The sequence below is a fragment of the Botryllus schlosseri genome, chromosome 3 (assembly GCF_051294905.1).
Source record: "Botryllus schlosseri isolate E-star chromosome 3, Bs_hap1, whole genome shotgun sequence".
Classification (NCBI taxonomy): Eukaryota; Metazoa; Chordata; class Ascidiacea; order Stolidobranchia; family Styelidae; genus Botryllus; species Botryllus schlosseri.
In genome coordinates, this window is record NC_137238.1 from 18,989,403 (window position 1) to 19,017,095 (window position 27,693).

At 41.0% G+C, this 27,693-nt stretch overlaps 2 protein-coding genes across 3 annotated transcripts in view; both read right to left on the reverse strand.

The window, feature by feature from the left end:
• The window catches only part of LOC145435942 (uncharacterized), a 293,102-nt gene that overhangs the window by 94,369 nt on the left and 171,040 nt on the right, over positions 1-27,693 (reverse strand). The window lies entirely within an intron of this gene.
• Positions 1,834-26,359, reverse strand: LOC145435934 (uncharacterized). 2 transcript variants are annotated; one of them, XM_080313208.1, is made up of 20 exons: positions 26,342-26,359; positions 24,625-24,777; positions 22,715-22,843; positions 21,330-21,505; positions 19,029-19,118; positions 18,051-18,158; positions 16,223-16,360; positions 14,722-14,817; positions 13,800-13,874; positions 13,386-13,476; positions 12,584-12,768; positions 9,447-9,537; positions 8,421-8,514; positions 6,373-6,465; positions 5,656-5,790; positions 4,439-4,538; positions 4,138-4,331; positions 3,128-3,191; positions 2,949-3,063; positions 1,834-2,290 (listed from the first exon to the last, which is right to left on the reverse strand). In XM_080313208.1, the coding sequence occupies exons 2-20, from the start codon at positions 24,764-24,766 to the stop codon at positions 2,274-2,276; spliced, it is 2,133 nt and encodes a 710-aa protein (XP_080169334.1). In that variant the 5' UTR covers positions 24,767-24,777; positions 26,342-26,359; the 3' UTR covers positions 1,834-2,273. The 2 variants fall into 2 exon arrangements, with proteins under 2 accessions (XP_080169334.1, XP_080169333.1); XM_080313207.1 differs by lacking the exon at positions 26,342-26,359 and adding an exon at positions 25,351-25,783.

Here is a 27,693-nt window from a genome sequence, read left to right on the forward strand (position 1 = left end):
ATATTACGGAAAATTGAAAAAAATTCTATTTCTCTGTCAACCCCGTGAAATTGTTGAGCTGCGGTGTCTCATACTTGTTAGAATTGAACCAAAATTGGTGTGTAGCGTTTTTTAGGGTAACCTGACAATTTAATCAGTGAATGACTGGAATCCAGGGGAAAATGTCATTTTTGAACAGCCCTACTACAGTAGGGTTGTTCAAAAAAAACTTTTTTTTCCAAATCTCACTCGCCTAACGACTAAATCGTCAGGTTGTCTAAGAAAACGATGCACACCAAATTTGACTCAATTCCAACCAGTAGAGGCCGTGCAATCTTGAATTGAAAATTTTAATTTATTATTAAAAATTAAAAAAAAAAATTTCAAATTTTTCTGTCAACCCCATGAAATTGTTGAGCTGTCTTCAAAGACGATGCAAAACAAATTTGAGTCAATTCCGACTTGTAGAAGCGGAGTTATTCGAGATTTTCGCTGATAATTCTCGGATTATCCTTGACCCGGGGATTTTCAACGAAAAACTCAAATAATTCCGCTTCTACTCGTCGGAATTGACTCAAATTTGTTTTGCATCGTCTTTGAAGACAGCTCAACAATTTCATGCGGTTGACAGAAAAATTTGAAAATTTTTATTTTTTATTTTTTTGTATAATAAATTAAAAATTTCAATTCAAGATTGCACGGCCTCTACTGGTTGGAATTGAGTCAAATTTGGTGTACATCGTTTTCTTAGACAACCTGACGATTTAGTCATTAGGCGAGTGAGATTTGGAAAAAAAAGTTTTTTTTGAACAACCCTACTGTACAGTGTACTGTACAGACATGAATTCCTTCATGAATTAATTTCGTCGATAATATTGAAAGTCGCGCATATTACTAAATACCATCAAATATTTGTTCTTTTTCAGCCCGCGTGATCAGATTTACCGGTAGAGATGTCGGAATGGGTGTCTTCGAAAATTGTGTACGCATGAATAATAATGGTGATACATCTGCGGATTCTTATTATAAGCACTTTGTTGCATATGCTATTGGCCTAACATCCGAATTTTTGCATTTTCAAATGTAGGCTATATATTGGAATCGACCACGCATATACTAGAATAAATCTTCATTCCTGAGACGTACACGATTCCGAATTGGTATTTCTCTATGGGGCGCATCATTTTTTCGCTCAGCGGTTCGCATTTGTAGGGCGAAGACAAAAAAATTCAGAGGACCGCACATGGTCTACCAGTTTTTTGTAGGCCACGGGACTTGCTGAAAAATGCAGAGCCCTGGCTCCCTCTCTCTCCTATCCGTCATGTAATATTACCACACCACGTGACTAATATTCGCCCTTGGTATAAAACCAAGCGCGTATTGTATATTGACTCGGATAGAAATTAGAGACTTGTGTGTGGGGTTACCATACTTCCTCCTGTAAGAGTATTTTTGTCCTCTTTTTTTTACCATTTAGAAAGTGTCCGCGGAGGACGCCCAAATGTTCACTTGTTTTGAGAATTTGTCTTCTTCTCTGAAAATTTCGGTTAAATGTAGTGTGTCGCGTGTTGCTCTTCAATTCACGGAACACTGAGTTAAAACCAATAATAGCGGCCAACTCCGTTGGGAAGCAAGTGCTTACAAAAGCTAGCTAGATTAACAGTAGCATGGTTCGAAGAATCAACACCAACCTTTCTATGCAAATATCAACCTTGGAGCATCAGGGTGATTGTTATTACCTTACTCTGCGCCTGCTTTTCTATACACCATTAAAAACAATGTCTACCTTTTCTGTTTGAACTGCACAAACGACACAATCTTCAGCGTAGGCCTACAACCGAACCCACCGCGGAATCTTATCAAAATAGGCACATCTTTATTTGTAAAGAGAATAAATGTCGATCAATTGAATGAATGTATAACTCTTCGCGTGGATAAACGTATCACAAGTGCAATTACGCGTTAGACAGAGATCAGATATACCAATTCGCGGAACGGCGCCGAAAGGCGAAATCTTCCAAATTCACAAAAATTAAATTTACCTTCTCAAACCCTAAAAACACCGGCGTAACGCCTTTTCGTCGCAAAAATTACGAACCGCAAACCCTCCGCCACCAGCGAATTCGAAAAAACGGCTACCACCAAGTAAACTAAAAACGTGTGAACGAAACGTAGGTAGATATCGATTTTCGCGATAATTCGCTGCCCATGTCCGCCGTTGTATTACGTATGCGTCACCTTGTATGTCGGACAGTTGTGGAAGACAAAACCCGAGAATTCGAACTTGAAGATAGTCAGTTGAAATGTATCCCTGGAAAAATACCGACAATACAGCAATGTTAGAATCCAGGGGAAACGCGCACCTGCTTGGTCCCTAAATTGTTCAGTTTACCAACTCAAAAGTGCTGAAAGGCATGCAATGTTTTAGCTTGACCACAAGTCAATAGTCCCGTGATCAGTGCGGCGAAAACGGTTTATTCTGCGAAGGCAAGATTTGTCGCAGCTGATCAGGTATGGAAACTTTTGAAATTGAGACAACCAAGTCTTGATAATTACGAATCCATGACGCAGCAAATCATGTGAATCCCCGAAAATTTTCAACTATGATTTGATATATTTGTTCAAATATGTTCTTACAGCTGCTGTGGAATCAAAGTGGCAAGCGTTTAGGAATATATGGACATGTCCCGGCTGGCCCTACGCTGCAGGTCTCATTAATTTCAAACACGAGCCACAATTGGGCTTCAACTTGACCAGATCTACTTTACAAACGTACCTACTCAATACTTTCAAGACCTTGTATTTTCCACTTTCACTCAAAGTTGTTTCATCATGTCTCAGATATCACTACCGCTACTTGTAAATGAGCAAGAATTTATGGCTTCACTTCCATTTCTACATTAATAGCATGGCCGACTACTTTGACTAGGCAAGAGTGCAACAGCTAACAAAACATTCATATCCCATACCTTTAGCAGCTTTACCGGCGGATTGTATAATCTGCATTACGCACCGTCCAAACTCTTCTAATATCATAGCTTCCGCGACTACCATCGGCCTGTTCGTCTTCTCGGCTTCCTCGGCCTGCGCGGACAAGCTCGTGACTATAGGAATTGTTTACAAACCGCAAGCTAACACAAAGGCCTACCTGAGCTAATAAACAGGTGCACGTGGCTTCTATAACTTCTTGAGTGAAGAAAGTGTACGGTAACCTGGAATACATACGATTGTTCCGGTAAGATGGTGCCTAGATACCCACACACCAGAGATCGAGCATCGATTTTGGATAAAGGATTGTTTCAAGTGTGATTTGGACATTCTGTTTCCAATCATTTTCAATTTCTACCCAAGTTTCAATCAGAAAATGCCTGTCACCACAGGGCTTGGACATGGAATATTTGTCTTATTAGGACAAGATTTTGATATGCTAGTATTTCGAAGTTGCATTTCAATGTGTGACCTTCAATCACTATCAAATTTCACGCAAGTTTAGAACAGAAAACGTCAGTCGCTACAGGGCTTGATATTCTAGAAACCAATTTGAAGATTCTGGCCTTATTCGGATAAGATTTGGATATACGAGCATTTTGAAGTCGCATTTCAATGTCATTTCCAATCACTCTCAATTTTCACGCGTGCTTCAAGCAGAAAATGCCGGAGACTTGAAGATATTGGCCGGATTAAGACTTCAGTTGTGTTTGAACTTGGATGAGAAAAATCGCTACTCAATCACAAGTAAAAAATGAAGGTATAAAAAGTACTCGGGAGGGGGGGCATGCTTTTGGCAGTTAATCACAGACAGCTTCGCTTGAAATTGCGAGACGTAAGCTTACCTACGCGATCAACGCACAATGACTATCGACACTATGAATAGATGGAATCTTCGAAACTAAATTCAGTCGCTGTGATAGGGAGGGTTCATATGGCAATTTCAATCGTTTGCCAATTAGAAATGAAACTCAAAATAGGTCATTTAAATATAGATAGAAATCTGTCATATCGGTGAAAAATCGCAATACCGGCCATGCTTTATTATTCCATAATTTTCTATATTTGAGCGACTAACAAACCCATCCTGGATATGGTAATTTTGAACCTGACAGTCTGTGCCATGACTACATAGTCTTCGAGAACATGCACCGATGAGTAAAATGATACCTTTCGCCCGACTGCGACTTTGCCGCCGTCCTCGTGTCCCCGATCTGAATGGAGAGCTTCGTTTTGGCGGCGGTCTGCTGCTGCACCCGGAAATCCGCGGCGTCCGCCAAACTCATCAACGAACGACGCTCGCCCGTCTCTTCGTAGTTCTTGCAGCCGATGCATTTGCACTTGGTCGTGCAAGGTATCCGCGCCTGGAAATGATAGCGCAAGCGGTCAAAAAGTAACCTCCCCACGGGAGTTTCCTGCTTAGACATCGCGACTAGAGTCCGGTCGATATCTGCCGATGCCAAACGCTCACCTCGTAGCATTCGCAATAATTTTTCAAACACCCCGACCTCTTGCAATTGCAGCCTTTGGAATGAGTTCGGTTGTCGTCTTTGCCACGACCGATCTTTGGCCTGTTACCAGAGAAAAACAACCTGTCACGCCTACCGACTCAAAACTCAACTGTGAATCCACAATGATGAATTACGTTTATTCAAGTAGGCTACTCATACGTGGGGCTGGGCACAAGATTTTGTAAAAATTATAGCGTTAAGTCGAAATTTCTTTGCCACCTGCATTCTTAGTATAGATTACTAACCTACGGATAGATACGCAACCCCTGCAAAACCCGCCGCTACGCTACACAATCTAAAAGCAGTATAATCGGTAGTGCTATAGCCCTATAGCTTAAGACCCGGGGAGGGGCTAAAATTTAATAAAACTGGTTTTAAACGAAAGCTAGTGTTACACTGATTCCGACAATACAAATTAAATTATTGTCAGGACAATGGAACCACCTCAAAACAGGCTTCAAAGTCTGAAAATTGGCAATGTTCCTAACAATCGTTCGACGAAATTCGCCATTGTTATATTCATTGTGTTGCGGCGGTGACATTGTTGGAACATTGCCGACTCTCAGGGCTGTCTCGGGGTGGTTCCATTGTTTGACAGGATTTTAATTTGTATTTTCGAAATCAATGCGACACTAGCTTTCGATTAAAACCAATCATATTAGAGGTCAGCGTTCGGGTCGCCAGCTATAACACTACCAATTATGCCGCTTTTAGATTGCTCAGCAAGAGATACTGTTTGCCCAAGCGTAACCATCGAGAGTTGTGTATCTATCTGTAGGTAAGCAATCTATAACTCTTAGTCAGGACAGACTTCCCACACAGAATGCAGCAAAGTAGCTTCCGTTGCACTGCAACAAATTTCAATTATTGCTAACATAATGCTTGATGTAACTACTGGAATTCTTCATAGGTCAAGATTTTGCTAAAATACAGTTATATCAGGCCAAACTGGTACTGGCATTTTATTGGTGGTCAGAATATCGAACATTTTCAAATTGGGAATTGGGCGGCGGCCATCAAAAGGCTATGAGTCGCTGCATCATGAGTTACGTTACCAACAAGAATTGTAGTATAGATACCTTTTCCCACACCCATAGCCTTGGAACCACAACTGGTCGTATTACAGCATACGAAGATGTAGCACAAAGCTACAAGCTACAGGCCAAGTTAGATTTACCTGAAGGCGGCCGGGTTTCTGTCGAGACACTGCTTGACAGCTTTTGATCTCTCCGCCTCGTGCTCGAGATTATTATAGCAGTTGTTGCAGTTGCATTCGTCGCAAAACTGGCCGTTCGCAAAACATTCGCAATATCTGCAAGAGTAGCTCTTATGTAAATGCATATATAACGATACACATTTCGCAGAAGTAATCAGGGTAGCCAAGCGCCAGCCGCCATGTCCATTTTTACCATCTCAGCAAAAACTTGATATTCCCAAGACGCGAAAAAAATGGATACAAGTTTCATAATCGGAACCAACCACCAAAAATATTATTTTATTCCGCCCGGTTTGACGAATAGGCATCAGGCGTAAATCTCCGGCCGAATCATTGTGCGGTAAACTGAGCAGATGTGTAGAAATAACAACTATATAGGCTATGCTTGCGTAGCAGCGCTGATAACAGAACTTCGGGCCTTGGTTGGATAAGATTTTAATGCCAAATCCTGAAATCCATCGAAATATTGAAACTTTTTACTAAAAACACAGAATTTTCTATCATTACAAATCTGAACCGAATTCTGTAATACAAACGTTACTATCGTTATCGCGACCTCAAAATTCGACTCAGAGAGGGGAATTGGAACAATTCAAATTTTCACGCCACTTTCATGCAAATACAAGTCGGTATTCGGTGACAACAGCGAAAATCTGGTCAGAAGCGCGGTGTACTTACAATTTAAGACATTGTGACTTTGTACAGTTACAGGGTTTCTTTATCTTCCCGTTGGCGCCCACTTTTCCCAACACGGGCTTTGCAGGCGGGGCACTGAAACAAAAGAGAAAGTTTAGGAGAGTTGACAGGGTTAGGACCAGGCGCGTAGCCAGGGGGGGTTTCGGGGGTCGAAACCCCTCCTTCAGAAACGCGAAACCCCCTCCTTTAACGCGAAACCTTGCTCTTTTTAAATGACCGCTCTGACGCTAATACTCGTTTGCAATTCAATAAGTCAACTCATATTATCAGTATTGTGCGCGGCGAATTAACGAAAGGCGCGGCCAATTAACGAAAGACGTGTTGCTAATTAGCGAGATTCGTCTGTGCGCATTGCACTGCACAATGTAACGCGAAACGATCTCCCGCTGAGATGATTGGCGAAATCAGGTCATTCATTGTCGCGCGTTCGGCAATCATTACTAGCCTGATTTACCGCGTCTCCAACAAGCCTAATTCCGCTGGCTTGAATAATCACATCTGCAATAGGCCCGCGGCGCACGATATCGTCACTGGCCTTCACAATCACATCTGCATTGGCTTGGTGTGCACGATATCTTCGTAGGCCTACACAATCGCATCTGGAATAGGCCTCGTACTAAAGATATCGCTAGCCTAACTACACTTGCCTAAATCGTCACCGAGGCTACGTAAGACGCAAGACGCATTGATGAGCGGGCGTATTTAATTGTTGGACGCTTTGACAAGCGCGCGAATTTAATTGTTCAGCGCGTTGATAAGCGCGCGTATTCAAATGTTCGACGAGTACGTATTTCATTGTTCACGACAGATCAGGGAGTCGCTAATTAACAGCACTTCCGGACTCGTCGAAAAGCTTATCGTACGCCTATAATCGCCAACACGGGGATGTTGTATAATCGTTATTTACGCATCGCATGTACTTAACCCTAATGAGTCAATGCTACGTTACTAAATTCGGAAAAAATCGAACCCCCCCCCCTTTTATTTCAAACCCCCCTCTTATTTTTCGGCTGGCTACGCGCCTGGTTAGGACCAACTTTGCATTCGATCCTAATGTTGAGCCGGACTTGATTACGTTTATGTCGTATAACGAGCATTTTGACACAAAGTCATAAAACATACATCATTGTGTGGCCACACGTTGAGATGACAGGCCTGCAATACTTTGAATATCTTTTTCCAATGGGATGTTCCTGACCAAATGACTGCTGACACACTAGGGTTGTAATGACTCGAGTCATTGCGCATGACTCGAACCAAGACATATGACTCGAGACTCAGAAGGATAAGACCGACATTTCATTGTAATTTCGAAAAATAGTAAAGCTACCACACTATTGGGATTTCGTCTATTGGTACTGGTACTTGAAAATGCGACCAGAAACTGCTAAAAGCTAGGAAAATTCGTATACTGTAAATGTGAACCATTCCATATCACCAAACAGAGTTAAAAAAAAGTGGGTTTAACAAGACTTTAACTGGAAACTGAGCAGTCAACTCAGTGACTTGGACTCGGACTCGAGTCAAAACACATGACTCAGACTCAACCCGCCGACTTGGACTCGGTGTCGAATTGAAAATGACTAGACTTGACTCTCGAGTCAAAACTATAAAGGTGAGATTGACTTGTGACTCGGAGCCTTGTGACTTGGTTACAACCCTGCAACACACCTAATGCACCACTCCGAAATATCAGAAATCATATTCAGCAATTCCCATCCTTTTACGGATACAAGGTTCAAAGCCATATCTAAAATTCATTTCACGTCACGTCCCTTTCCGAATGCACAAATCCAATTGAAAACTACTACAATCTTCAAGCACGGTATGTCTCGAGCCACTTGCCTAACATGACTTGGCTTAACTAGTGTTTTCACATGACATGACTCGTTTTCGGCGACTCGAAATATCTTTTTTCGTGTGACTCAAAGTTGGTGACTTAAATCCCAACAGTTTTAAAATGATTATAAATCGGAAATCGGTACGCGATTAATACCCAATCCCCAAATAAAAGAGAAACCAACACTTACGTGGAGGTTGACTCGGAAACAAATGAATTTTGAGATAAGTGTTTCTGTAGCTGCTCGACGTACTTTGCGGGCACCATGGCGTAGCCGATATTACCTGCAAAGGAGCAAGGGTTCAGTGAAAGTGATATTTGATACCATCGATAAAAAGAAAAATGGTCACAAAGTATTCATTGATGCTACTTCAGAGCTAGTTGAGTTGAAGTAACATATGTCAGCCGGTAAATCCGATGTCAAGATGTGAGCATCTGGGAATAATAGATAGTTATTCAAAATAGCAAATTAGTGATAGGAACAGCTTGGGATAGGGAAAAAGTGGGTTGTCTTGAATGACTTGCTATCATGCCAATAGTTATTTAGAATGCCTCGCTATTATGACACATGATATTTACATAATACATACACAAGACATCCCTTATAAAACCCACCCTAAAGTACTGCTGGGTCAAAACTAGGCAATAAAACATGGATTCTTAACCAGAGGTACAAAGCACCAAATCAGATGGTACAAGATGCATTGTGAAATCAGGCCTACTACGTGCTATTTAGAGCCCAAGATTATTTTGCAAAACAACAAAAAGTGGAATATTTTCCGGCCAGACTTCTTCAACCTCAAATTTTTCTTCGCGCTACTCGTGATTTAAGTAAATGCTATAGTTGATTTTAATATAGGTACCATCAGAAGTTGTGTTGAAAATGGACAGTGGCTACGAGAAATTTTACTGGGTACGATTGTTATGAAGGTTACCAAAACACTGCAATAGAAGATAGTCGCTCAAAAACAGGCATAAAATATAAGAAGAACAATATCGCAAAATCTAAAACACAATTATATGGATATCACTTCTAGATCCAGCATACCCAATGGAATTCATACTAGCAAAATCTGGTTAACAACTGTTTAGAGGTGAGCATCTAGCTGCAGCAAGGCCTTATAGTCTCATAGAAGATTCATTTCAACCTCATGCAGAGAGAGAGAGAGCATATCAAACAGGAATGTAAAATCACTCCAAACAGGCAGGTACTCACCAGACGGAACTATACCGGACGTATTCGCGGTTATTAAATTTCTGGTTTGGTGCAAGCTTGTGGCCGGCATGATCAGCCTTTGCGGCTTCACCTGAAACAACAGTCGTTTGGATTTGGATAAGATTTATAGCAGGGTTAATTCGAGTCGGTATTGGATCATGGATTCAAATTTGGATTTGACGCTCAAATACAAATATTGAAAATACCTGGCCAGTAAAAACGATGTTTGGGCATGAGATTGAAATAAATTTTACAAATGATTATGCTGCTAATGGACCATTTCGAGCCATAATCGTATCACAAATTCGAATTTGGATTCGAGGCCTAGAACCGCAACCAATTATAAACCATCATGCTAATGAAGGATCGTTAATTCAAGCCAGCATTCGAGGCCTGAATCCGAAAATTTGAATTCCAAATTATCACAGCTAGTTAAAACCACAGGGCAAGATGTAGAAGCAGTAGTAAGGTATCAAAATTACTTCGCAAAGAAGTAGAATACGGACATCTCAGAAGTACGCTTAAGCAAGTGCGTTCAGAAAGTATACCAGGTCAATGGTGGCTAACTTTCAGTTTGTGTTTAGCAAATTGCGAGATGCATCTCGAATGACTAACAGACTAACACAATATGACCAATGACACTGCAAATAGGTAAAATTTACGAAAATATATTCAGTTGATGTGATAGGGGAGCGGAGGCAAAGATGAGACACGGGGTAAGATACATGGATTTTTTTTTGCAGAACAATATGTTGAAGTTGATTTCCAGAATGATTCAACCCTGTTGTTCGTGCAGTGCCATTCTATAGTTCTCCTGTGTCACTGAGGCAGACAGTTTTGAGGTTGGACAGAAATATGCCAAATATGGTATGTTTATAGTTGGGGTAAGTTATGCTGATTCATGTTTGTAAGGCAGGGATGTCAAAAATACGGCCCGTGGGCCGGATCCGCCCCGCCGTACGATTTTATCTGGCCCGCATAGCAATTCTGAGTACATTGAAAAAGAATATATTATCCATCACATCCACAGTAATAAACCAAATAACAAAGTCCGCGTTGACAGTTAAATATCTTGTATTCATCACAACGCATACGCATCGATAACGCCAGATTATGACCAAAGCAGGGGGGGCCAACCTTTTTGCCATTCACATTTCGACTACTCGTGTTGCCTATACGGCCGCATTCCAGGGCAGGGCATAGTCGTAATGAACGAGCTGGACGCCAAACACCCAGGTTAAAGTGTATATATCCATTTCTGGTAAACTCCGGACTAATCTATTTAATGGTAGGCTTACTATGCGCACCAAAATCGCGAGTGGTCGCTGGTAAAGTTAAGGAAGGAAGTGCTGATAGTCGCGCGAAGCGCGAAAAAAATTCAGATTCACCAATGAATTTCGTTATCATTATTAGTAGTTTTACATATTAACATCAAACATTTATCCTTTCTCATCCCGTGTGATCAGATTCACTGGTATAGAGTTGATGTAGGGTTGTTTTCGAAAATTCAACGCAAGTTATAAATTATGATGCATCTTCAGGTGGGCCAATTGGTATTAGTAACTTAGTAGCAAGCTGTTATTTCTTGACCTCCCATCATGATTGTTAGTATAGTGAGGAGCACACGATTCTGAGCTGATATTTTCATGTGAGGCGCATCATTTTCCATTGATGTTCGCATCTGTATTGTGGGGCTCTGATTGCAAACGGTGCTACTATATTAAAATAGAAAAATGTACCCAGCGCGAAGAAAATTTCAAGATTAATTAAAATCTTCCAAGAAATCGAGAGTCAATTCGTAAATTCGAACCGCATGTCGACGGCCGCCAACACATACTAATTGAATTGCGTGTCTACAGCCGCACAAATTCCCTCTTACGGCCGCAGGTTGGCCACACCTGGACTAAGGCAAAGGGAACACTGAAATATGTCTACTTGTATCGCCGGTAATGCCACTGTATTCAACAGGACAAACATCGTATTTTCGCCAATTTCATTGCTCGCAAATAATGGTGTTGCGACTCGCTAGAATGAAACCCCTACGATCCGTGTATTATCTATATATGCTTGATAATAAAGTATTCCAGTGAGAAGCAATGGCACGAGTCAACGTTTTGGATTCCGTTGACTGGTCCGGCCCGCGAGCGATTTCATGACTTCGATCCGGTCCGCGATGCAATTTGAGTTTGACACCCCTGTTGTAAGGGCATACAGAGCATAATCCATATCATAAAATGACATTAATGGAGTCCGTAGATTACAATATTACAAGTGTAGTCATGCACTTGCTTTTGAAAAGCCATAGACACTTAGACAGGTAAGTTTTTATTGAAAGTTATTTAATAATGGAGAGGGGGGTAAGACGAGACGAAGGCTCGAGGGTAAGTTGAGACATGTGGATAGGAAGAAATTTACATTGAATGCCTCGATATGCTTCAAATTTAAACTGTTTACAGCAAAAATAATACAATAGCTATCCGAGTTGACCAGAATCGACAGTCTGACTAGTCTCAGGTGATGAAAAGATTGGCAATTCCCATTGTTGCTGGCTCCTGTGGACAATCTACCTTTGATGAGGTTCGAAGTTACTAGTCGATAGATCCATATAGGATGAACTGGTGCTGTAACAAACAAGACTTGCTGGTGTGTCTCATCTTACCCTCACCCTGGGATATGTTGAGACGTTCGACCGATGATTTTTGAAGCCCTAGAAATCCAGGAGCACGCTGTTCAATACAACTCAAAACTGAATAGTATATTCATATTGAAACGAACCCGAATATTTTCGGCTGACACTCGTCAGGGGTAATCGTCAGCAGCTAGTAGACGATTGGAAAGAATATTGTATATCAACAATCGTATCACAAAATATGACATCACCAGCATGAAATTTAAAACGTACATATGAATAGTACAGATCACAAGCTTTCCATCGGTGCGAAAATGAATGCTCCGAGAGCATTACTCTCTGAGTGACGTTGAAATATCAAAAGTGTCTCATCTTTGCCTCCTCTCCTCTACAAGATGTAACTCATGAAACATCACAGGTCTATTATTGCGGACAAATTCCGGGATTCATCCAAAAACCACAACATCAACAAGCGTGCTACACTATCAAGTGCGCACACATACGATACCTGATGCGAGCTTTGGCTGGGAATCGCGACCTTGACGTTCTGCACCTTCCGCTGCACCACCGAGGCAAGCTGCGGCTGAAGTTTCGACAGGGCGGGCGACACGAACGCTATCGTGTTACCGGACTGATTCAAAGACAGATTGCCGCCGTTCAAAGGCGCCATCGACGTGAACGTTATCGGATGACCTGAAGTAAACCGAAACCATTATCATATAGGCTTATTTTTTAGAAAAAAAGAAGAATATAGAAATCTAGGGCAGTGGTTCTCAAAGATGGCAATTTCACCCCCCGCGGGCTAGTTCCCGAGACAAGGGGTGAAAAATTCTCAGGCAATGAGGCAAACGAACGTAAAGAGATGACAGGGGTTTGAAAATGCCAAATATTCGGCCATTTATCATCAAAAGTTCCTAGCAAAGTAAGAATTTCCAATTCACGGACATTGGTGCAAAACCAATTGGCTCAAATACATTCATTCCTTGCCGCAACGAGAGATTCTCTTATAACCAAGGGAGGGCAAGTTTTTTGCAAATTTTGCAACCTCTGGTTTTTACGGGATGGGGGGAGGAGATAAAAACATGGTGCATGAAGCCAATTTTACAGCATCATGCGCAGCTAAAAACAATGAGATTTGCTACTGGATTTTGACACTGAGAAACTTCAAATATCCACAATTTTTCATGCATCTTATTGGAATACAACATGTTATCGGGTTTTAAGCGCAAGATGCACAACAGGACGTCTAATCGCGGCGAGGAGCCAAAGATGAAATGCATCCATGAAAGTAACACACACACTTCACAAACCTTGATTGGACCTTATGGAAGCAGAGTGCTGTAACGAATCGTTTTGAGGCATTTGAAGTTGCACGTACTGTATTTTCATATTCCGGCCATCCTGTTAAAACACGCAACCTTAGTGATAGCGCTCAGGAAAATGGGTAGGAGATAGGACATCTGGCCAAAAAATTCCGCCGAGATTTAACGCAATTAAAAATCATAATAAAAAACCCTTAAAGTCCTAGTGTAATAAGATCGGTTTCCCTCTTATTCTTGAACAAACACAGTACCCTTTTGACACTACTACAAAACCGAAACTTTCAATCATGTCCGAGCGCAGGCATACAAGGTTACTTAAACTTTGACCCAAGTGATTACTGCCTCTGCTGTAACCAACTTTGCGATCAAACCCCCTCCCAAGCAAACACCGAGAAGACTCACCTGGCCAGAAACGGTGTTCGCTTGCTGTACTAATTGCGCGCGATTCCTGCTGACTTGACTCGCGTCGATTGATATCTGAACGGAAATTTTGAGTCGTACAAACGGCGAACTAGGCTGTTTTAAGGTGTCGTAACGAATAATACATCACGCAGTCATTAACAATTACTCATCAGGCCGCGAGACGCTGTTGACGACTTCCATTTGTTATTTTGCGCAAAGCATTGTCGTCAAATTTTAATTATCAGTGATCAACACCGTATTGTCTCGATATGCAGTGTCTGTCGGCCGTTTTTGCTGGGTATTTTATTGCACCGCATAATGAGTTATAAATCTAACCAACTAGGTATCTCCTTTGTGTCGTTTAGTCATCTTGAATAAGATATTCATCGCGAAATAAGACCAATTATTTTCGGCTGAAACTCATCATGTGTAATCGTCAACAACTAGCAGGGAATTCGAAAGAACATATATTAGTAGCCTTGCGCAACGGGTTACGATGCTTCAATACCGCCAACCGATCAATTGATATCATTGGCTCTGCCTCCTAGACTCAAGTCACTCCAATAGATGCTAGACTTGGATTTGAGAGATGAGTACGCGAATGTCACTACAATTCAGAGAAAGACTAAAGATCCAAACGCATGCTTTCTCTATGAATAAACCAAGTCATGAAAAATATGCCACATTTGGGCAACAGCAAAGTATCATATAGCACTTTCTGAAAATGCATATCGATACTTCGCTGGCACTGCGAGGACAAAATTCTATTATTTCTGGTGGCTGAACAAGGAACACAGAATCCGCCGACCCCTACGCACAAGACGTGGTACTATATTATTATTTAGGAAAAGAATATCCAGCATTCTGTCGTATAGAAAGATTACAATATACGGAATCGTCACAATCGAAATGTAACGCCTACCTGTCGGTTTTGAAGATTCAGCGACTGTTGCGCTATAAAACTTTTGCTCCCTTGGCCCAAGATACCGTTCACCAACGAAAAGTTGTTCGACGGGTTCTGTGATAAAATTTGAGAAAAGATATAATAAGCGAGACGAAAAGAACGCTTTATCATATGAAAGACAAAGTGGGTCGTGCCAAAAACAAGTGCGAAAGTCAATATTACTTCAGGCGGTCACCATTTCATACTTATACTCATTAGGGATGGTGTGAACGTGAGGTTCACGTTCGTGTTCTGTGTGTGAACCTCGGAAATTTTGAGGTTCGCGTTCACAACAGAACCTTGGTAGGTTCTGCACTGTGAACCTTTTTCAAATATTGCATTTTAACCTCATTATAACATCACATTTATGGCATTTTAACAGCCGGCCACTCTACGCATGGCGCTGGCAGCATAAACAATCAACACTAAACGAGCATGTACCTTGACAATCTTAAAAATTTAACTTGCTTTGTTGCAAAAGTTTGCTCGAAATATCCAGCTTTCCGTTTCTGAATATTTAGTGACTCTCTGCATGAACTTGACCCGCAATCACGCAACATCAAGAGCCAAATACACTACATGGAGTCAGTAAATGATGCTAATTTCACCAATGAATGAGGTTGATATCGTTTTCTATCTAGCTGGCGTATACGGGGTCAATCTTGCCTTCATATATATACTGTATCATAAAAACCAAATCCGTGGGATTGGGGTGTTGGCTACTGCGGTATGACTTGTTAATGGGTTAGCATCGGTAGCAAGTATAGAAACCCGTTTTACACTCTGCTCAATATCCATGTAGCAATACTCAGACGCCGAATATACATTGTCCGGTCTGGCCTAGACCGTTAAGGCGTGAGCGTAAGGCGTGATGGAAGATATTGATTTTATGGGATTATTTTATCATTTGATTGTATCAGTTGATACATTTGGCGACGTTTAAAACGTCAATATGTACTTCAGCATTGTGGTAAGCTAAGTATCGTGTACAGTCCATTAATATAGGCTATCACTTCATTGAAATATAGGGTTAAAATTAGCAATATGACGTCACGTGACGTCATGAGGTTCAAGTTCGCGTTCACACAGAACCTTTCAAAAAGGTTCGCGTTCACACGAACCTGAATCTTTCAGAGGTTCACACCATCCCTAATACTCATCTCAAGATTCCAGATTAAGCCGTCATGCAGGGTGATGAATCTTGCAGAGGTGGTCAGCAAAAGGAGTAAATCTACTTTATCGGATTATCGGGAATCGCAGCCGTGGCTTTTAATCGAGTATAAATTTTCGTCGCCATTTGAATTACCTACTTGAGTAGCATTTCTGTCATTATTCGTAGAGCAACTTGAGAAGCATTTACTCCATAATTCATAGGCCTACTTCTATTTGAGCAGCAACGCCTCCGTAAAAGTGCAATCATATACAGTATACACCGACTTGGAAATTACGAATCAGATTTTAAAATTCCGAAAATCAGTACCTGAACTTTCTGTTGCGGGGGTAATGAGGTCTGTATCGGGATTCGTATCGGCTTTCCAAGAGCGGGTAGTTTTTTGTTGGAGTTCGAGGGAGGTATCACAGAGACTTTAATCGGACTTTTGATCGGCGATATCGGAATCTGCGAGCACATAAAAACGCAATTCAATGCTGATAAATTTCCGGGACTTATCCGGAACAGATATTAAACCTGCCAGTCTCTGATATATACAAACCTGGTTCCCCAGTGCTGAATTAACCACACCTGTTCATTAAAATCGGCTATGCGTAAATGAGGTGCCTCTACCTATTCAGAGCACTCGAGTAGGATCCCCCAAATTGCACTAGTTCACTACCTTGGATTGTTTTATATTCAGACTACTGCAAATTATACATAGGTCGTTTCAAGAGAAAAGAACGCATACTCGACTTTTATTATAAATATTGTTAGATAACAAGTAGTTTGTAGTGTAGATATATTACCAGCTCACGAATTCTACGATTCAAGTCATATATCAACCATCAGCCGATGGCCCATTACCTCTAAATGATAACATCAAGTTGCATGATTTCGTTATAGAAGATATGAATCATGCAATTGAGTACGGTAGTAAAAGTACGCAAGGCTTTAGCCCAATCTAACTTTTCAATTTCCAATTTCTAGTCTAATTTCAACTACATTTGGCATGTACTGGCGATCGCCAATTCCATTTCAAGACTTTCATGTGATAACTTGTAGTTGCGCGGCAGAAATTATAATAATCTGCACCTTCAGCAGTACACAAAGTAAAACCTCAATCAGGCTGGTAACCACAGCTGGCAAATATTGGCACCAAGATTTTGACAGGTTAAGGTAGGGGTATACCTATACAACCTGCAGCGGCCCGTAGAGAAAATATGTTCCATGCCAATTTAATGGTGTGCAGCCCTGAAGACGGGTTTCATTTTTATCTTGGTATGGTACGTTTGAGCTAACCTGAGGTGGGCTAGGAGAAATATGCATATGCTGACATTGCATGTGTGTATTTGAACAAAATATATTTGATAACTTGAATTTCTCTTTTGGGCCTACAAGCAATTTGCCTTCAGGTATTCACAATTGCGACATGCATTCCAATAACAAATTTTACTGAGAACTCAGAATTCTCACCAATCACCAATCACTCATGAGATGGGCGGCCCAATAACTACTATACAAAGCCTGTCTGCGACCCAAGCTTCTAGTGTTTCACATTATTTATATTCGGCCAGTTCGTTAAAAAGTATGCAACCATGCATAAACCCCCAAAACCCAGGACTAAGCACTCAACTTTTCAAAAACCAAAATTAAAAGTAGCCGTACAATAGGTAACATGATGCATATAATAGTGCTTGAATTACAAATACCAGAACCTGAGGAATTTTGTGAATGCCGCCAATTTACTAAACACTAGATAAATTGGAAAAGCAGTTGACAGTAGACTACACACCACTATATGATTTTAAATGCAGATAGCTCAGCCACGCAATGCCAAGCGCTATTTACACAACAGGCTATAGGCAAGGTGTGACACATATATTTACTCAAGCTATGCATTCGCATGTAGAATACTACAGATTAGGTATCAAAACCTTATCAGGAACAGCACACGCCAAGACAATACATTCAGTCACTCTTGCAGTAATAGCGAAACGCAGGGAAAGAATGTAACTCAACAGCTCGAGGTTACCAAAGTAAGACTGACAGAGCATCACTATGTGTCAACTCAAAACAAGTCGAGCCTCCGCCACACCCCCTACACGTCAACCGGTACATTTCGATCACTACTACAGAAAACGCAATAGTTCCATACCTTGAAACCGCCTTTGATCGGCGATAAAACGATACTTCCGCCAGATTTGAGGCTGCTGTTCACTTTGCCTGGTGACGAATGCAGTCCTTTCGTTTTCGTAAAAACAACCTAGACATGGGGAACGGAAATATGTAACAGATCAACCGCCGATTTATATAAAAACATTTGCAACATTAAAATTGGTAGGCCTACAAACGCTTCAAAGTGAAATTAGGAATCTTGACGGATCACAAGAGGTGGTCAGTAGTCGAACAAAATACTTCTAGTTTTTCCGAGTATGTGTTATGTACTCAATTCGTAATGTTTTTACTCTACTTTCGTTACTATCTACGGTTATTAGGCAAAATCTCCCTTTACACTCTGGATTTTGCAGAGCAGAAAGTAGCTTCGGAATATACTTGCATCACCTTGAGTGAAATTGTCATGGCAACTTGGCGGAAGAGGCCTGTATCATAGTAACTGAATATATTTTCGAAAATTGCACACTCTTTCTAGTGCCATTGGTCATTCCGCGGAAGTCGCGAGGATGTACCCGGCAATTTCAGAAGTAGCTACCTCCGATTAACGGGTACAAGTATACGACTAATCGGTCAAATTTACTTTTTTTTTTATATGTCTTTGAAAATGCTACTTTTACGTAAAAAATTTGTAGAGTTACTTCTACATTGAGTAGCAATGATAGACTCGCTGACCACTTTGTGTAAAATGCCACAGCTGCCTGGTGCGTTGCACATTCATTATTTTGTGCGGTTCACGAGATCACAGAAGGAACTTCAATTTCCTCAGATACAACAGTGTAGATTTACAGAGGAAAATAGTCATGAATGGGTGACAAAACCAAACAGCTTCACTGCCATTAGTGTCATAAGCGACATAATTCGTTATTTCCAAAACTCCTGAAAACGCTTCTGATATTTCACAACCAAACGCAGTCGCCCGCGGCATTGTAAAAGCCGGGTAAGCAGTATGAAATCTTACCGGAGACTTTTGCATTGCCGCCGTTGAGGTAGTGCTTCTTTTCACGACAAATTTCGTCACCATAGGACCGCCTGCGTCTTTTCTGACGACCTGCGACAACAGTCCGCACATCAACTTCCAAAAATCCAAATCGGAACAACACCGTGCCAAGAGAAAATTTTTCAGGAGCATTGATGTCTATCAGCGTATCGCTGTCAGCAAGATCAACACATGCACACCCAGGGTCTAATAGCAAATTAACAATGGAAAATGCCGAACATCCATTATGCCGGAAGAGTAGCAACAAACATTTACTGGTTATTGTTTTTGTTCAATTCATGGTGTTTTGACATCAATGGTGACTTTACACAAGGCTGATAGCCATTTTCATGGTTTATCATCTGCCGACTCACGGAACGGTCCACTTTCGTTCTAGGTTTTCATAAGGATCGAATTGGTTCAAGGAGCCTAGATAAGCCTCCAATACTTGAGATTGAGAAGGTACTCTCAAGTGCACCTCGGGTGGACTTGAACCCGAAACCATTCATGTTACAGTTACAGCGATGGAACGTATCACTATCATTTGCGAAATCATGCTCATGTTATTACGACTTCATTACACATTAATAACTGCAAAATGTTGTTACATCACAACTTGGTGACTAGTCATTGTGGTCATTTGCCATACAACAGGATAATTTGCAAGCAAATATCAGCCAGTGTACCCACAAAACCACCAGGATAGTTTGGTTCAATATATCTAATCTACAAGCGATAAGTAGCAGGCCAATCGCATTTGCTGTAACATAGTGGGTATTATAGTCCAGCAATGCAATCCTAATTCTTGAACACTCAAAGTAAAATTTCAGGAAGTAGGTCACCACAAATGGAAAGTTGACTCACATGATGACTGTAAATTTGTTCACTTCAATTTCAAATAGTCAGAAAACTACAATGAAAACACAATGAGTCAGTAGAAACTCTCTGCACTTTTCCTTAGGATTAAAATAAGCTTACCAGGTAAAATATGGTTGGGTTGTTCTAGACATGACGTCTCCCAATGATACATGTTCATGCACAAAAACGTGAAGATGCAGTGCAAAATTCATCATTCCTGCTCATATTATCTTATATCATTATTCCAAGATATTCACGCCCATATCAAGATAAGTGAATAAACTGTCAACTAGTTGACATTGGATATGCTTGCCACGACACAGCAGAGTGGAGTCGAGAATTTTGCTTTTCAAGAACTGTTTGAGAGTATAAGATTCTATAACATCCAATTACGAAGCGCTAAAAATTATCAGAGATTAGCAGCCATCAGCAGTGGAATAAAAGGGACAAAATCCGCATAAAACGATTCAACATCTATTATCCTCCGTACAAAAAAAAATACGTTCCATGGAGGGTAACGATCAAAATCACCTTATAGAATTGATTCCTGACCCTCGGACGTGGACCCCTTCGAGGCTAGTTTAGGGGTTCATGAAAGGGGACTGGGTCAGGAGTGATGACAAGGGCAAGTTTTTGCAACTTTCGCAACTTTTTTACAGCTTCCGGCAGCTTCCTAAATACTCAGTAGTTATGTAGTATGGTGGTTTCAGCTGTTTGGAAGAATCTGATATTGCAACTTTTTTATATTTTCCATGCAATTTTTTGCAATTTTTCTCGATTTTTCATGCAACTAACTTTTTTCTTGAAATATTTGGCACTATAGGCCTATGTAAATAGATCGCTTGATTATTCCAATGTCGTTTACATTTGAGATCCTTTCTTACTTGACGTACATTCAGGCTAGACCGACGAAACATACAATTTCACTGGGGCAATTTTTTTCAGGCTGTTGATTTTGTTGAAGTCGCCAACACTGAGTTTTACTACAGTGCCTTGCATACGGATCGATTAGAGTATCTCATACCCTAACAATTTCAAGGAACTTGTCCAGGAATGTAACTTTTTAGTTCAACTTTTGTGAAAAGTAAATGCAACTCTCCATGGATTTGACTGCAACAAAAACTTGCCCTCGCGATGAGCTTTTTTTAGCCATCAGCTTCATAAATCCCGATGTTATTGCCACCAAAAAAACAGGGAAGTCACGCTAAAAGAGGTTGAAGACCCCTGCTTTAATCACATCAAGATCAGTGATCAAAGCAAACCAATCAATAAATCTTATAAGTCTGCACACAACGACTGGCCTTCATAATTCAAAGCCATAAAAGCATCGGGCATAGTAAAAGAAAAAATAAATCCAGCAAACCAATCAATCTACTCAGATCGATCGCAAACACCGTAAAACCGAACGCGCGGAGACGACCTTACTTGCACTGGCTGCGAGGCCATCATAAACTTCTTCGCCGCGATGCTGATAGGCTGCTGAAGCCGCAACGAGTTCATGATGCTGGTCTGCGGTTTTATGATGAGCTTGCTAGGAGGGGCGTCGGTCGTGAAGGAAATGGGCGTCGGCGGTTTCGCAGTTACATCCAATTTGGGAGACGCTGCAAAGGGGGTGAATAAATTGTAGCTGCAATGAATTTGACGATATTCCAGGGCAAGATTAATGTCTCCGTTTTGAAAAGACATAGGTGGTCGCTAGAGAAGTGAATGGATTTGAAAACATCTGACTTCAAGATTTTCCCCAATTCCGAACAGTTATCGCCCCCTTATCAAGCTCAAATCATTACCGACCCCTAAAGACTAGTATTCAGTAACGTTGTATCCTCTTAGGTAGTTTTGCTTGCATACTACGTAGAACTACTTCAAGACTTGCTTCCCACCTGTCTCAAAATCACCCACTTCGGAACCACTATTTAGGATGTAATTGGGGTTTACGACTATTTGAATTGAAATCACTTTGAACATGGAATTTCTAGCTATTTACAATTTTTATAGGACTTTTGAACAAAATAAACGGGATATGGAGTTACATTCAAAAATATGTGAAACTGCTTCATGATTTGAATCGTAAACCCAAAACAGGATAGAGGATTCAGTTTTGCAGATATTGAATGCGACAATCTCTAATGATCGCCACAGAAACTATTAGATTTGATATTTAAAATTTAAAATCCAATTCAGGATCCGAGAGTCAATGACAAAAATTACCAATTGCATCAGAGTCGTGCCCGAAAACACATCTACAAGCAGAATTTCAAATCGTCACATCAACTTGAGTAGCCTATCATTAATGAAAATGACAACTTGACCTTCTCTGCCTACCAGAGACGGTATTTCAAGCCGTTACAAAGTACCTGAACTCGGCCTGAGCACAACAAATTCAAGCTCTAACCAGAGGTTGATTACAGACTGATTTGAGCTCAAAAATCAGTTGAAAATACATATCAAATTATATACATAGCCAAGTGCTGTTTCGAATCCGAGTCTGAACCTAACGAGACTTCCCACACTGCTGCAAACAGTGTTCAGGCACCAAGCAAAATAATGTTTTACTGTGCTGGGAACACACACCACACATGTCAGCAGCAGCACATAATCTACATCAAAATTCAAGTAGAAGATGGATAAGAGGCAGAAAAGGTAGCCCAAGCCCCACCCCTGCCATAATGTTTATTTTACAAAATTGTGATTACATCTACTTCACTGACGTCACAATAGGTTTGTGTGACATTCATTCAGCTACTTCATTCAGCTACAACGCCCTCCTACAATTTTTTCCTATCAACTTCCCCAGTGATTTAGATCCTTACCTGAGGTCAGATCATCTTCCGCTATGAAGCTTTCCATTGCTGCAGCCGTTTCAGGGGATGGTGTGTTTATCCGACCTGCAAGCTCCTCTGCACTACTTCCAGATGTGTCCATCTTGGTTTCACCATTTTCTGTGAATATTGCAACAGTAAGCAATATACAATGAACAGTAAGTGTAAATTAACAGCAATTAATTATGTGCAAAACAAGGCATGAATCTTTTGACATCAATTTTACTGTTCGATTCCGAAGCGTGGATACAGTTGATTACATCAATTTTCAAGATATTCTCAGTTTTCCATTCACTTCAAATAATGAATCGAGGATATGAAAATATAGATTATGTATAGCTTAGAGCAGTGGTTCCCAACGCGGGCAATATCGCCCCCCAGGGGGCGATTTGGCGGTCTAGGGGGGCGAAAATGACGAAGGGGGCGACAGGGGGGCGAAAATGGACAAAGGGAGCGACGGGGGCGAAAATATCGAAGGGGGCGATGGGGGGCGATGACGCGTAAAACCGGCTAACTTTTTTTTTTTTAGTCAACCCACGGAAATTTAGTTACAAAAGTGTGTCAAATTAGCCATCGAGCCGAAAATTTGACTTTTTTTTTTCAGTCAACCCTCCGGTGATTACAGTTTGTACGCCCAATTTTCGGTACACAAAATTTGGGGGGGGGGCGATGATCGGTGTTGACCTTGAAAAGGGGGCGATGGGTCGAAAAAGGTTGGGAACCACTGGCTTAGAGTCTCAGTGGTTCTCAACCTTCTCAACCTTTTATTAGGGGGGGCGCCTTTATGATGGTGAAAAATTTCGCGCCCCTCTTATCGTCATATCACATAATCTAACCGGGATGCTAGCAACCCCAACAGATTGTTTGATGGCATGGAAGGTTATGGCTGTTGATGAGAGAATTCGAAAATATGAAATTAGGTCTATATATACAGAAACATGTGTGAATTGTAGGTAAATTTTTAGTTAACCGCTTCTTCACGCCCCCTTCAGATGCTTTCACGCCCCCACCCCGGTTGAGAACCAGTGGCTTAGAGTTAAGAGGTCAGGTATAACGTCCAGTATCAATTAAATACGAGGTGACTTGGCTGGACTGTCGTCACATGCATGTCAGCAGCATTGCATTGAGGACAATTAAGCGTTTCAGAGTGTAATATGGGATTAAAATATAACAGCAACAAACGCCCCAAGGCAGTATTTACTAGTACTACACTACAGCATAATGGACAGCAGCTTGGTACACAACACACATCTAGGCTGTGCGGTGTGCCGTTCCCTGGTGTTGTGAGTTCAAATGCCTCTCCGTTATAACGATTTGTCTTATTTGTCTTGTAAAAACAATATAAATCTGCACCCGCACCATAACAAAAGCAGTTAATACAAATACAACAGAAATTCAACCTTGTTCACTTGGTATAAATATAATCCCAGTCATGAATTGCAATGAGCTGAACATTAGTGTTAATTTATACAAATAACGTGAATGAACAGCATGAACTTGCGCTTCGAAATAGAAATGTATTGCCAACAACAAGAACCCAAACCTTGCAGTATGTCTGCAATGAAATAAATGCGGGTACGTCAATAGATAAAACTTTATTAAAACCTCTCATAGCACTGAAGACAAACGCACTACAAACCAAGTCCCAAAATGTTGCCATTCACATTCATCATGTTTACAAGAAAAGTCATCAACAAAGTGTTCAAGCACATGCCTTCTCCAGATTTTCGAGCTACTATAATTGGTGAACCCAAGTACGAAAATTCACTGATTGAAAGAACTTAGCAACAAACTCGTGATTAAAAGGTTACTTCATGTAGCACTGCAGGCCTACAACTAAAAAATCACCGATATTTTCCACGGGACAATACGAGTTATAATTTCAATAAAATATTTCAAACCTGGAAAATCTTTCGCACAATTTTCGCCTAGTTCCGTTTTCACAAGGATGGGTTCTCCGACCATTAGTAATTTGGCCGGAGTGTTTATTTTCGAAGAGCTGTTATTCAATGAGTTTTGGCACCTTTCCGGAGATAAATCCATTGCTGTTGAATCTGCAAATGTCAATGATGATTCCAATTAATATATTTGCTCATGTTCACAATGTTCACAAGACACAATAATTCTTCAAGAATTCGGACAAATATTTGCTGACAAAAATGGGTCAAGTTACCACCAAATCTAATCGACGAGTAAGCACACAGTGGAGTACAGATATACATTCACATGATCCGATAACAGCGATTTGCCGATTGGCGATTTTCAACGCATACAGGGTGAAAGTTACTACTGCAAACTAGGACTATGTATTCATCATATATTCATTCAAGACAATGTGACATTGTCAATGCAATTCTACATAAACATGACCTGAATCATGAGAGCTATTAGTGAGGTGAGCTATAGCAATGTCCACTCTGGTTAGGGTGAGGGGTAAGGTTTCGAAAAATAGGAGATATCGCTGGGCTGTGGCCTCTAGAAAATTGTCATGGCGGAATAGGATATTATACAGCATTCAGGATAACACATATGAACTACAGGCTTAATGTGAAAATCACCAAGTAACTTGAACTTGAACCCTAATCAGGCTGCTACATTACATGACAAATCAAGAAAGCAGTACATACGCATGGCATCATCTTCCTCTTTTAGTAAATCGTGAAGATCCGGCTGCGTACTCAACCCTTCCATAGTGTTTATCACTAGGCTATGGAAGATGATATAGCATGTGCACAATAAATGAAAAAATAATTCGACAGGATATGAATGATTTGAAATTATCAATCACTGACTACAAAATATCACCACAGAGTGGGCTGGGAGGGGAAGGCAGGTTATTTTCGCTTGCACCATTAAAGGTGCTTGGGCAATGGAGATGCAAAAGAATCGCAAAGTTATCAAGTCACGAATCACCTGTCACTATATTTTCCTCATTACACTAGGCCTATCTCACATAGTGCTGACTGCTGACCGTCTATAGCAGAGAAGCTGTGAACAAGCTAACACTCTCTCTCTCTTCATCTAGCTCATGACAGTACCATCAACAAATTCCTAATTAATATTCCAAAGTTCAATTTGCAAATATGCAGGCTATTCCAAACCACAAATATCCATCGCTGACCACTATGTGCTTCCGAAGTAACATGAATTATTTTCTAGGCCGGCGGAAACGCATATCATACCGTTAACCGAACGCTTACGAATCGACCCATAGCCGTGATACAATGTTGCCGTATATATATCACGATTCTGCAAACTACAACGGCTAACGCAACGGAAACAACTGAGACGCAATGTCCAATCAAAAACATTTGCGGAAATAAGCAATAACATTCTTTACACTAATTCGATACAATGTTGCGCGCATTAGAATGGCGCCAATGCTGTCGGACATTTGCACAAGCAAATCCGAATTTTGCGCCAACTCCGCAATAAACAATTCGGCTTCCAAAAATCCGTTTCAAACCTTTCCGCGATGGCGGTCGCCCATACTTCGTCAGGTGATCAAGGTCGTGGTGACGTAAAGACACGGTTGACCCCTCCCGGGAATGCGCGTCGATGGGGTAAATGCTTGGGCCTACAAATGCCAGATTCCGCTCTAAACGGTATAGCACCTACCTTACACTAAATAATTTTTCATAGCAAGCGAAAGGACCAAGAATAAACCATAGAGTTGTGAATTTGATTTCCCGCCAAACGCATACTGAATATCCCATAGGAGAGCGAGTGCGCCGCTTCCAGTTCATCGACCAGTTCCATTCCGACCTGACAACTCCGCTGTCCCGCGACCGGCTGATTGCTCCATGATTGTGCGATCGAAATACCATAGTGACATGGCCTATTTTACAGCGTTGTTATGCAGCAGCAGCCTATACCACCCGGCCTGTCAGGTGCTTTAGTGCGGTCCACGCGATCCGCACCTGTTATATTTTGTATATTCATAAATAATGTTCATTTCCTGGCGTTGTGTCGTTTTAAGAAAGCATTTCAAAATGATGGTGGAGGAGGACTCGAGTCATGACTTGACTTGACTCGCTTCATTGCAAAAATGACTTGAGAATGAAAATGACGGAGAAAAATATTGAAAAAATGGTAAATTTTCATACTTCGTGATCTCGTGAATGTAACTACAGTAATATATATGCCATTACATTATCCAATGTATAGGGTTACCATATTTCAGCAACCCAAATTCTTTAGCGCCCACTAGTGGATTTCAAATTGGATTATGACGTCACACCAGCAACGCTTTGCTCATAGACTTTGCTCAAAATTAACAAGAATAAGCTGCGTTCCAATCTACTACTCACGTGCCGTCTTTACTAAGGGTTTCTACGTCCGACATGCAGTCAGAGTTCAAAGAACTTGCTGACAACTTTGATCCACCACAGATTTCTCATTGACTTCAACATTATGCTGATAAATTCATTGAATACTATTTTGGTCTCTATGCTTTACACTTGAAGTTTACATTAAATACGACTTATTCCTTGTATAAGTGGATAAATACGCGATTAATGTATCGATTTAGGAACCCGGCCAGCCAAATAGGCCTACTTCATTTTCCCATATCCAGCCGGCCGACAGGTGAAAATTTCCGCCCCTGCCTTACGATGTCATTGACGATATTATATCAATTACGCTCGAAGACGTGTCCACTGTCCATGTCCATAGATTCTAATAGTAGGCGAGCATCGCCAGATAAATAGCCACTATGTAGAATATTTGGAAAACATGGCCGAAATATCTACGTACTATAGCTGTTGAACCGACTATTTTGAGGGTTCCAACCATCCCCATATCGTATAAGTCACCAATATTGGGTGGTAAGAGGTCCGTAGGCTAATACAACATGTATTTTGGAAAGTATTTACACAATTATGGTATGCTTATACAACTTATAAAAACACATTTTTGTTTTGTTTTTTGAGAAAGGTCATTGTTGACAACAGTGTTTAAAACATGGTTCA

Coding starts and splice junctions, on each gene's coding strand:
- LOC145435934 (XM_080313207.1), bottom strand. CDS start 25,414: ATGGAAGGGTTGAGTACGCAGCCGGATCTTCACGATTTACTAAAAGAG. Junction 16,361..18,050: donor CGATCAAAGGCGGTTTCAAG/GTATGGAACTAT, acceptor ATGTGCTCGCAG/ATTCCGATATCGCCGATCAA. Junction 9,538..12,583: donor CCAGCCAAAGCTCGCATCAG/GTATCGTATGTG, acceptor CTGTTGTTTCAG/GTGAAGCCGCAAAGGCTGAT.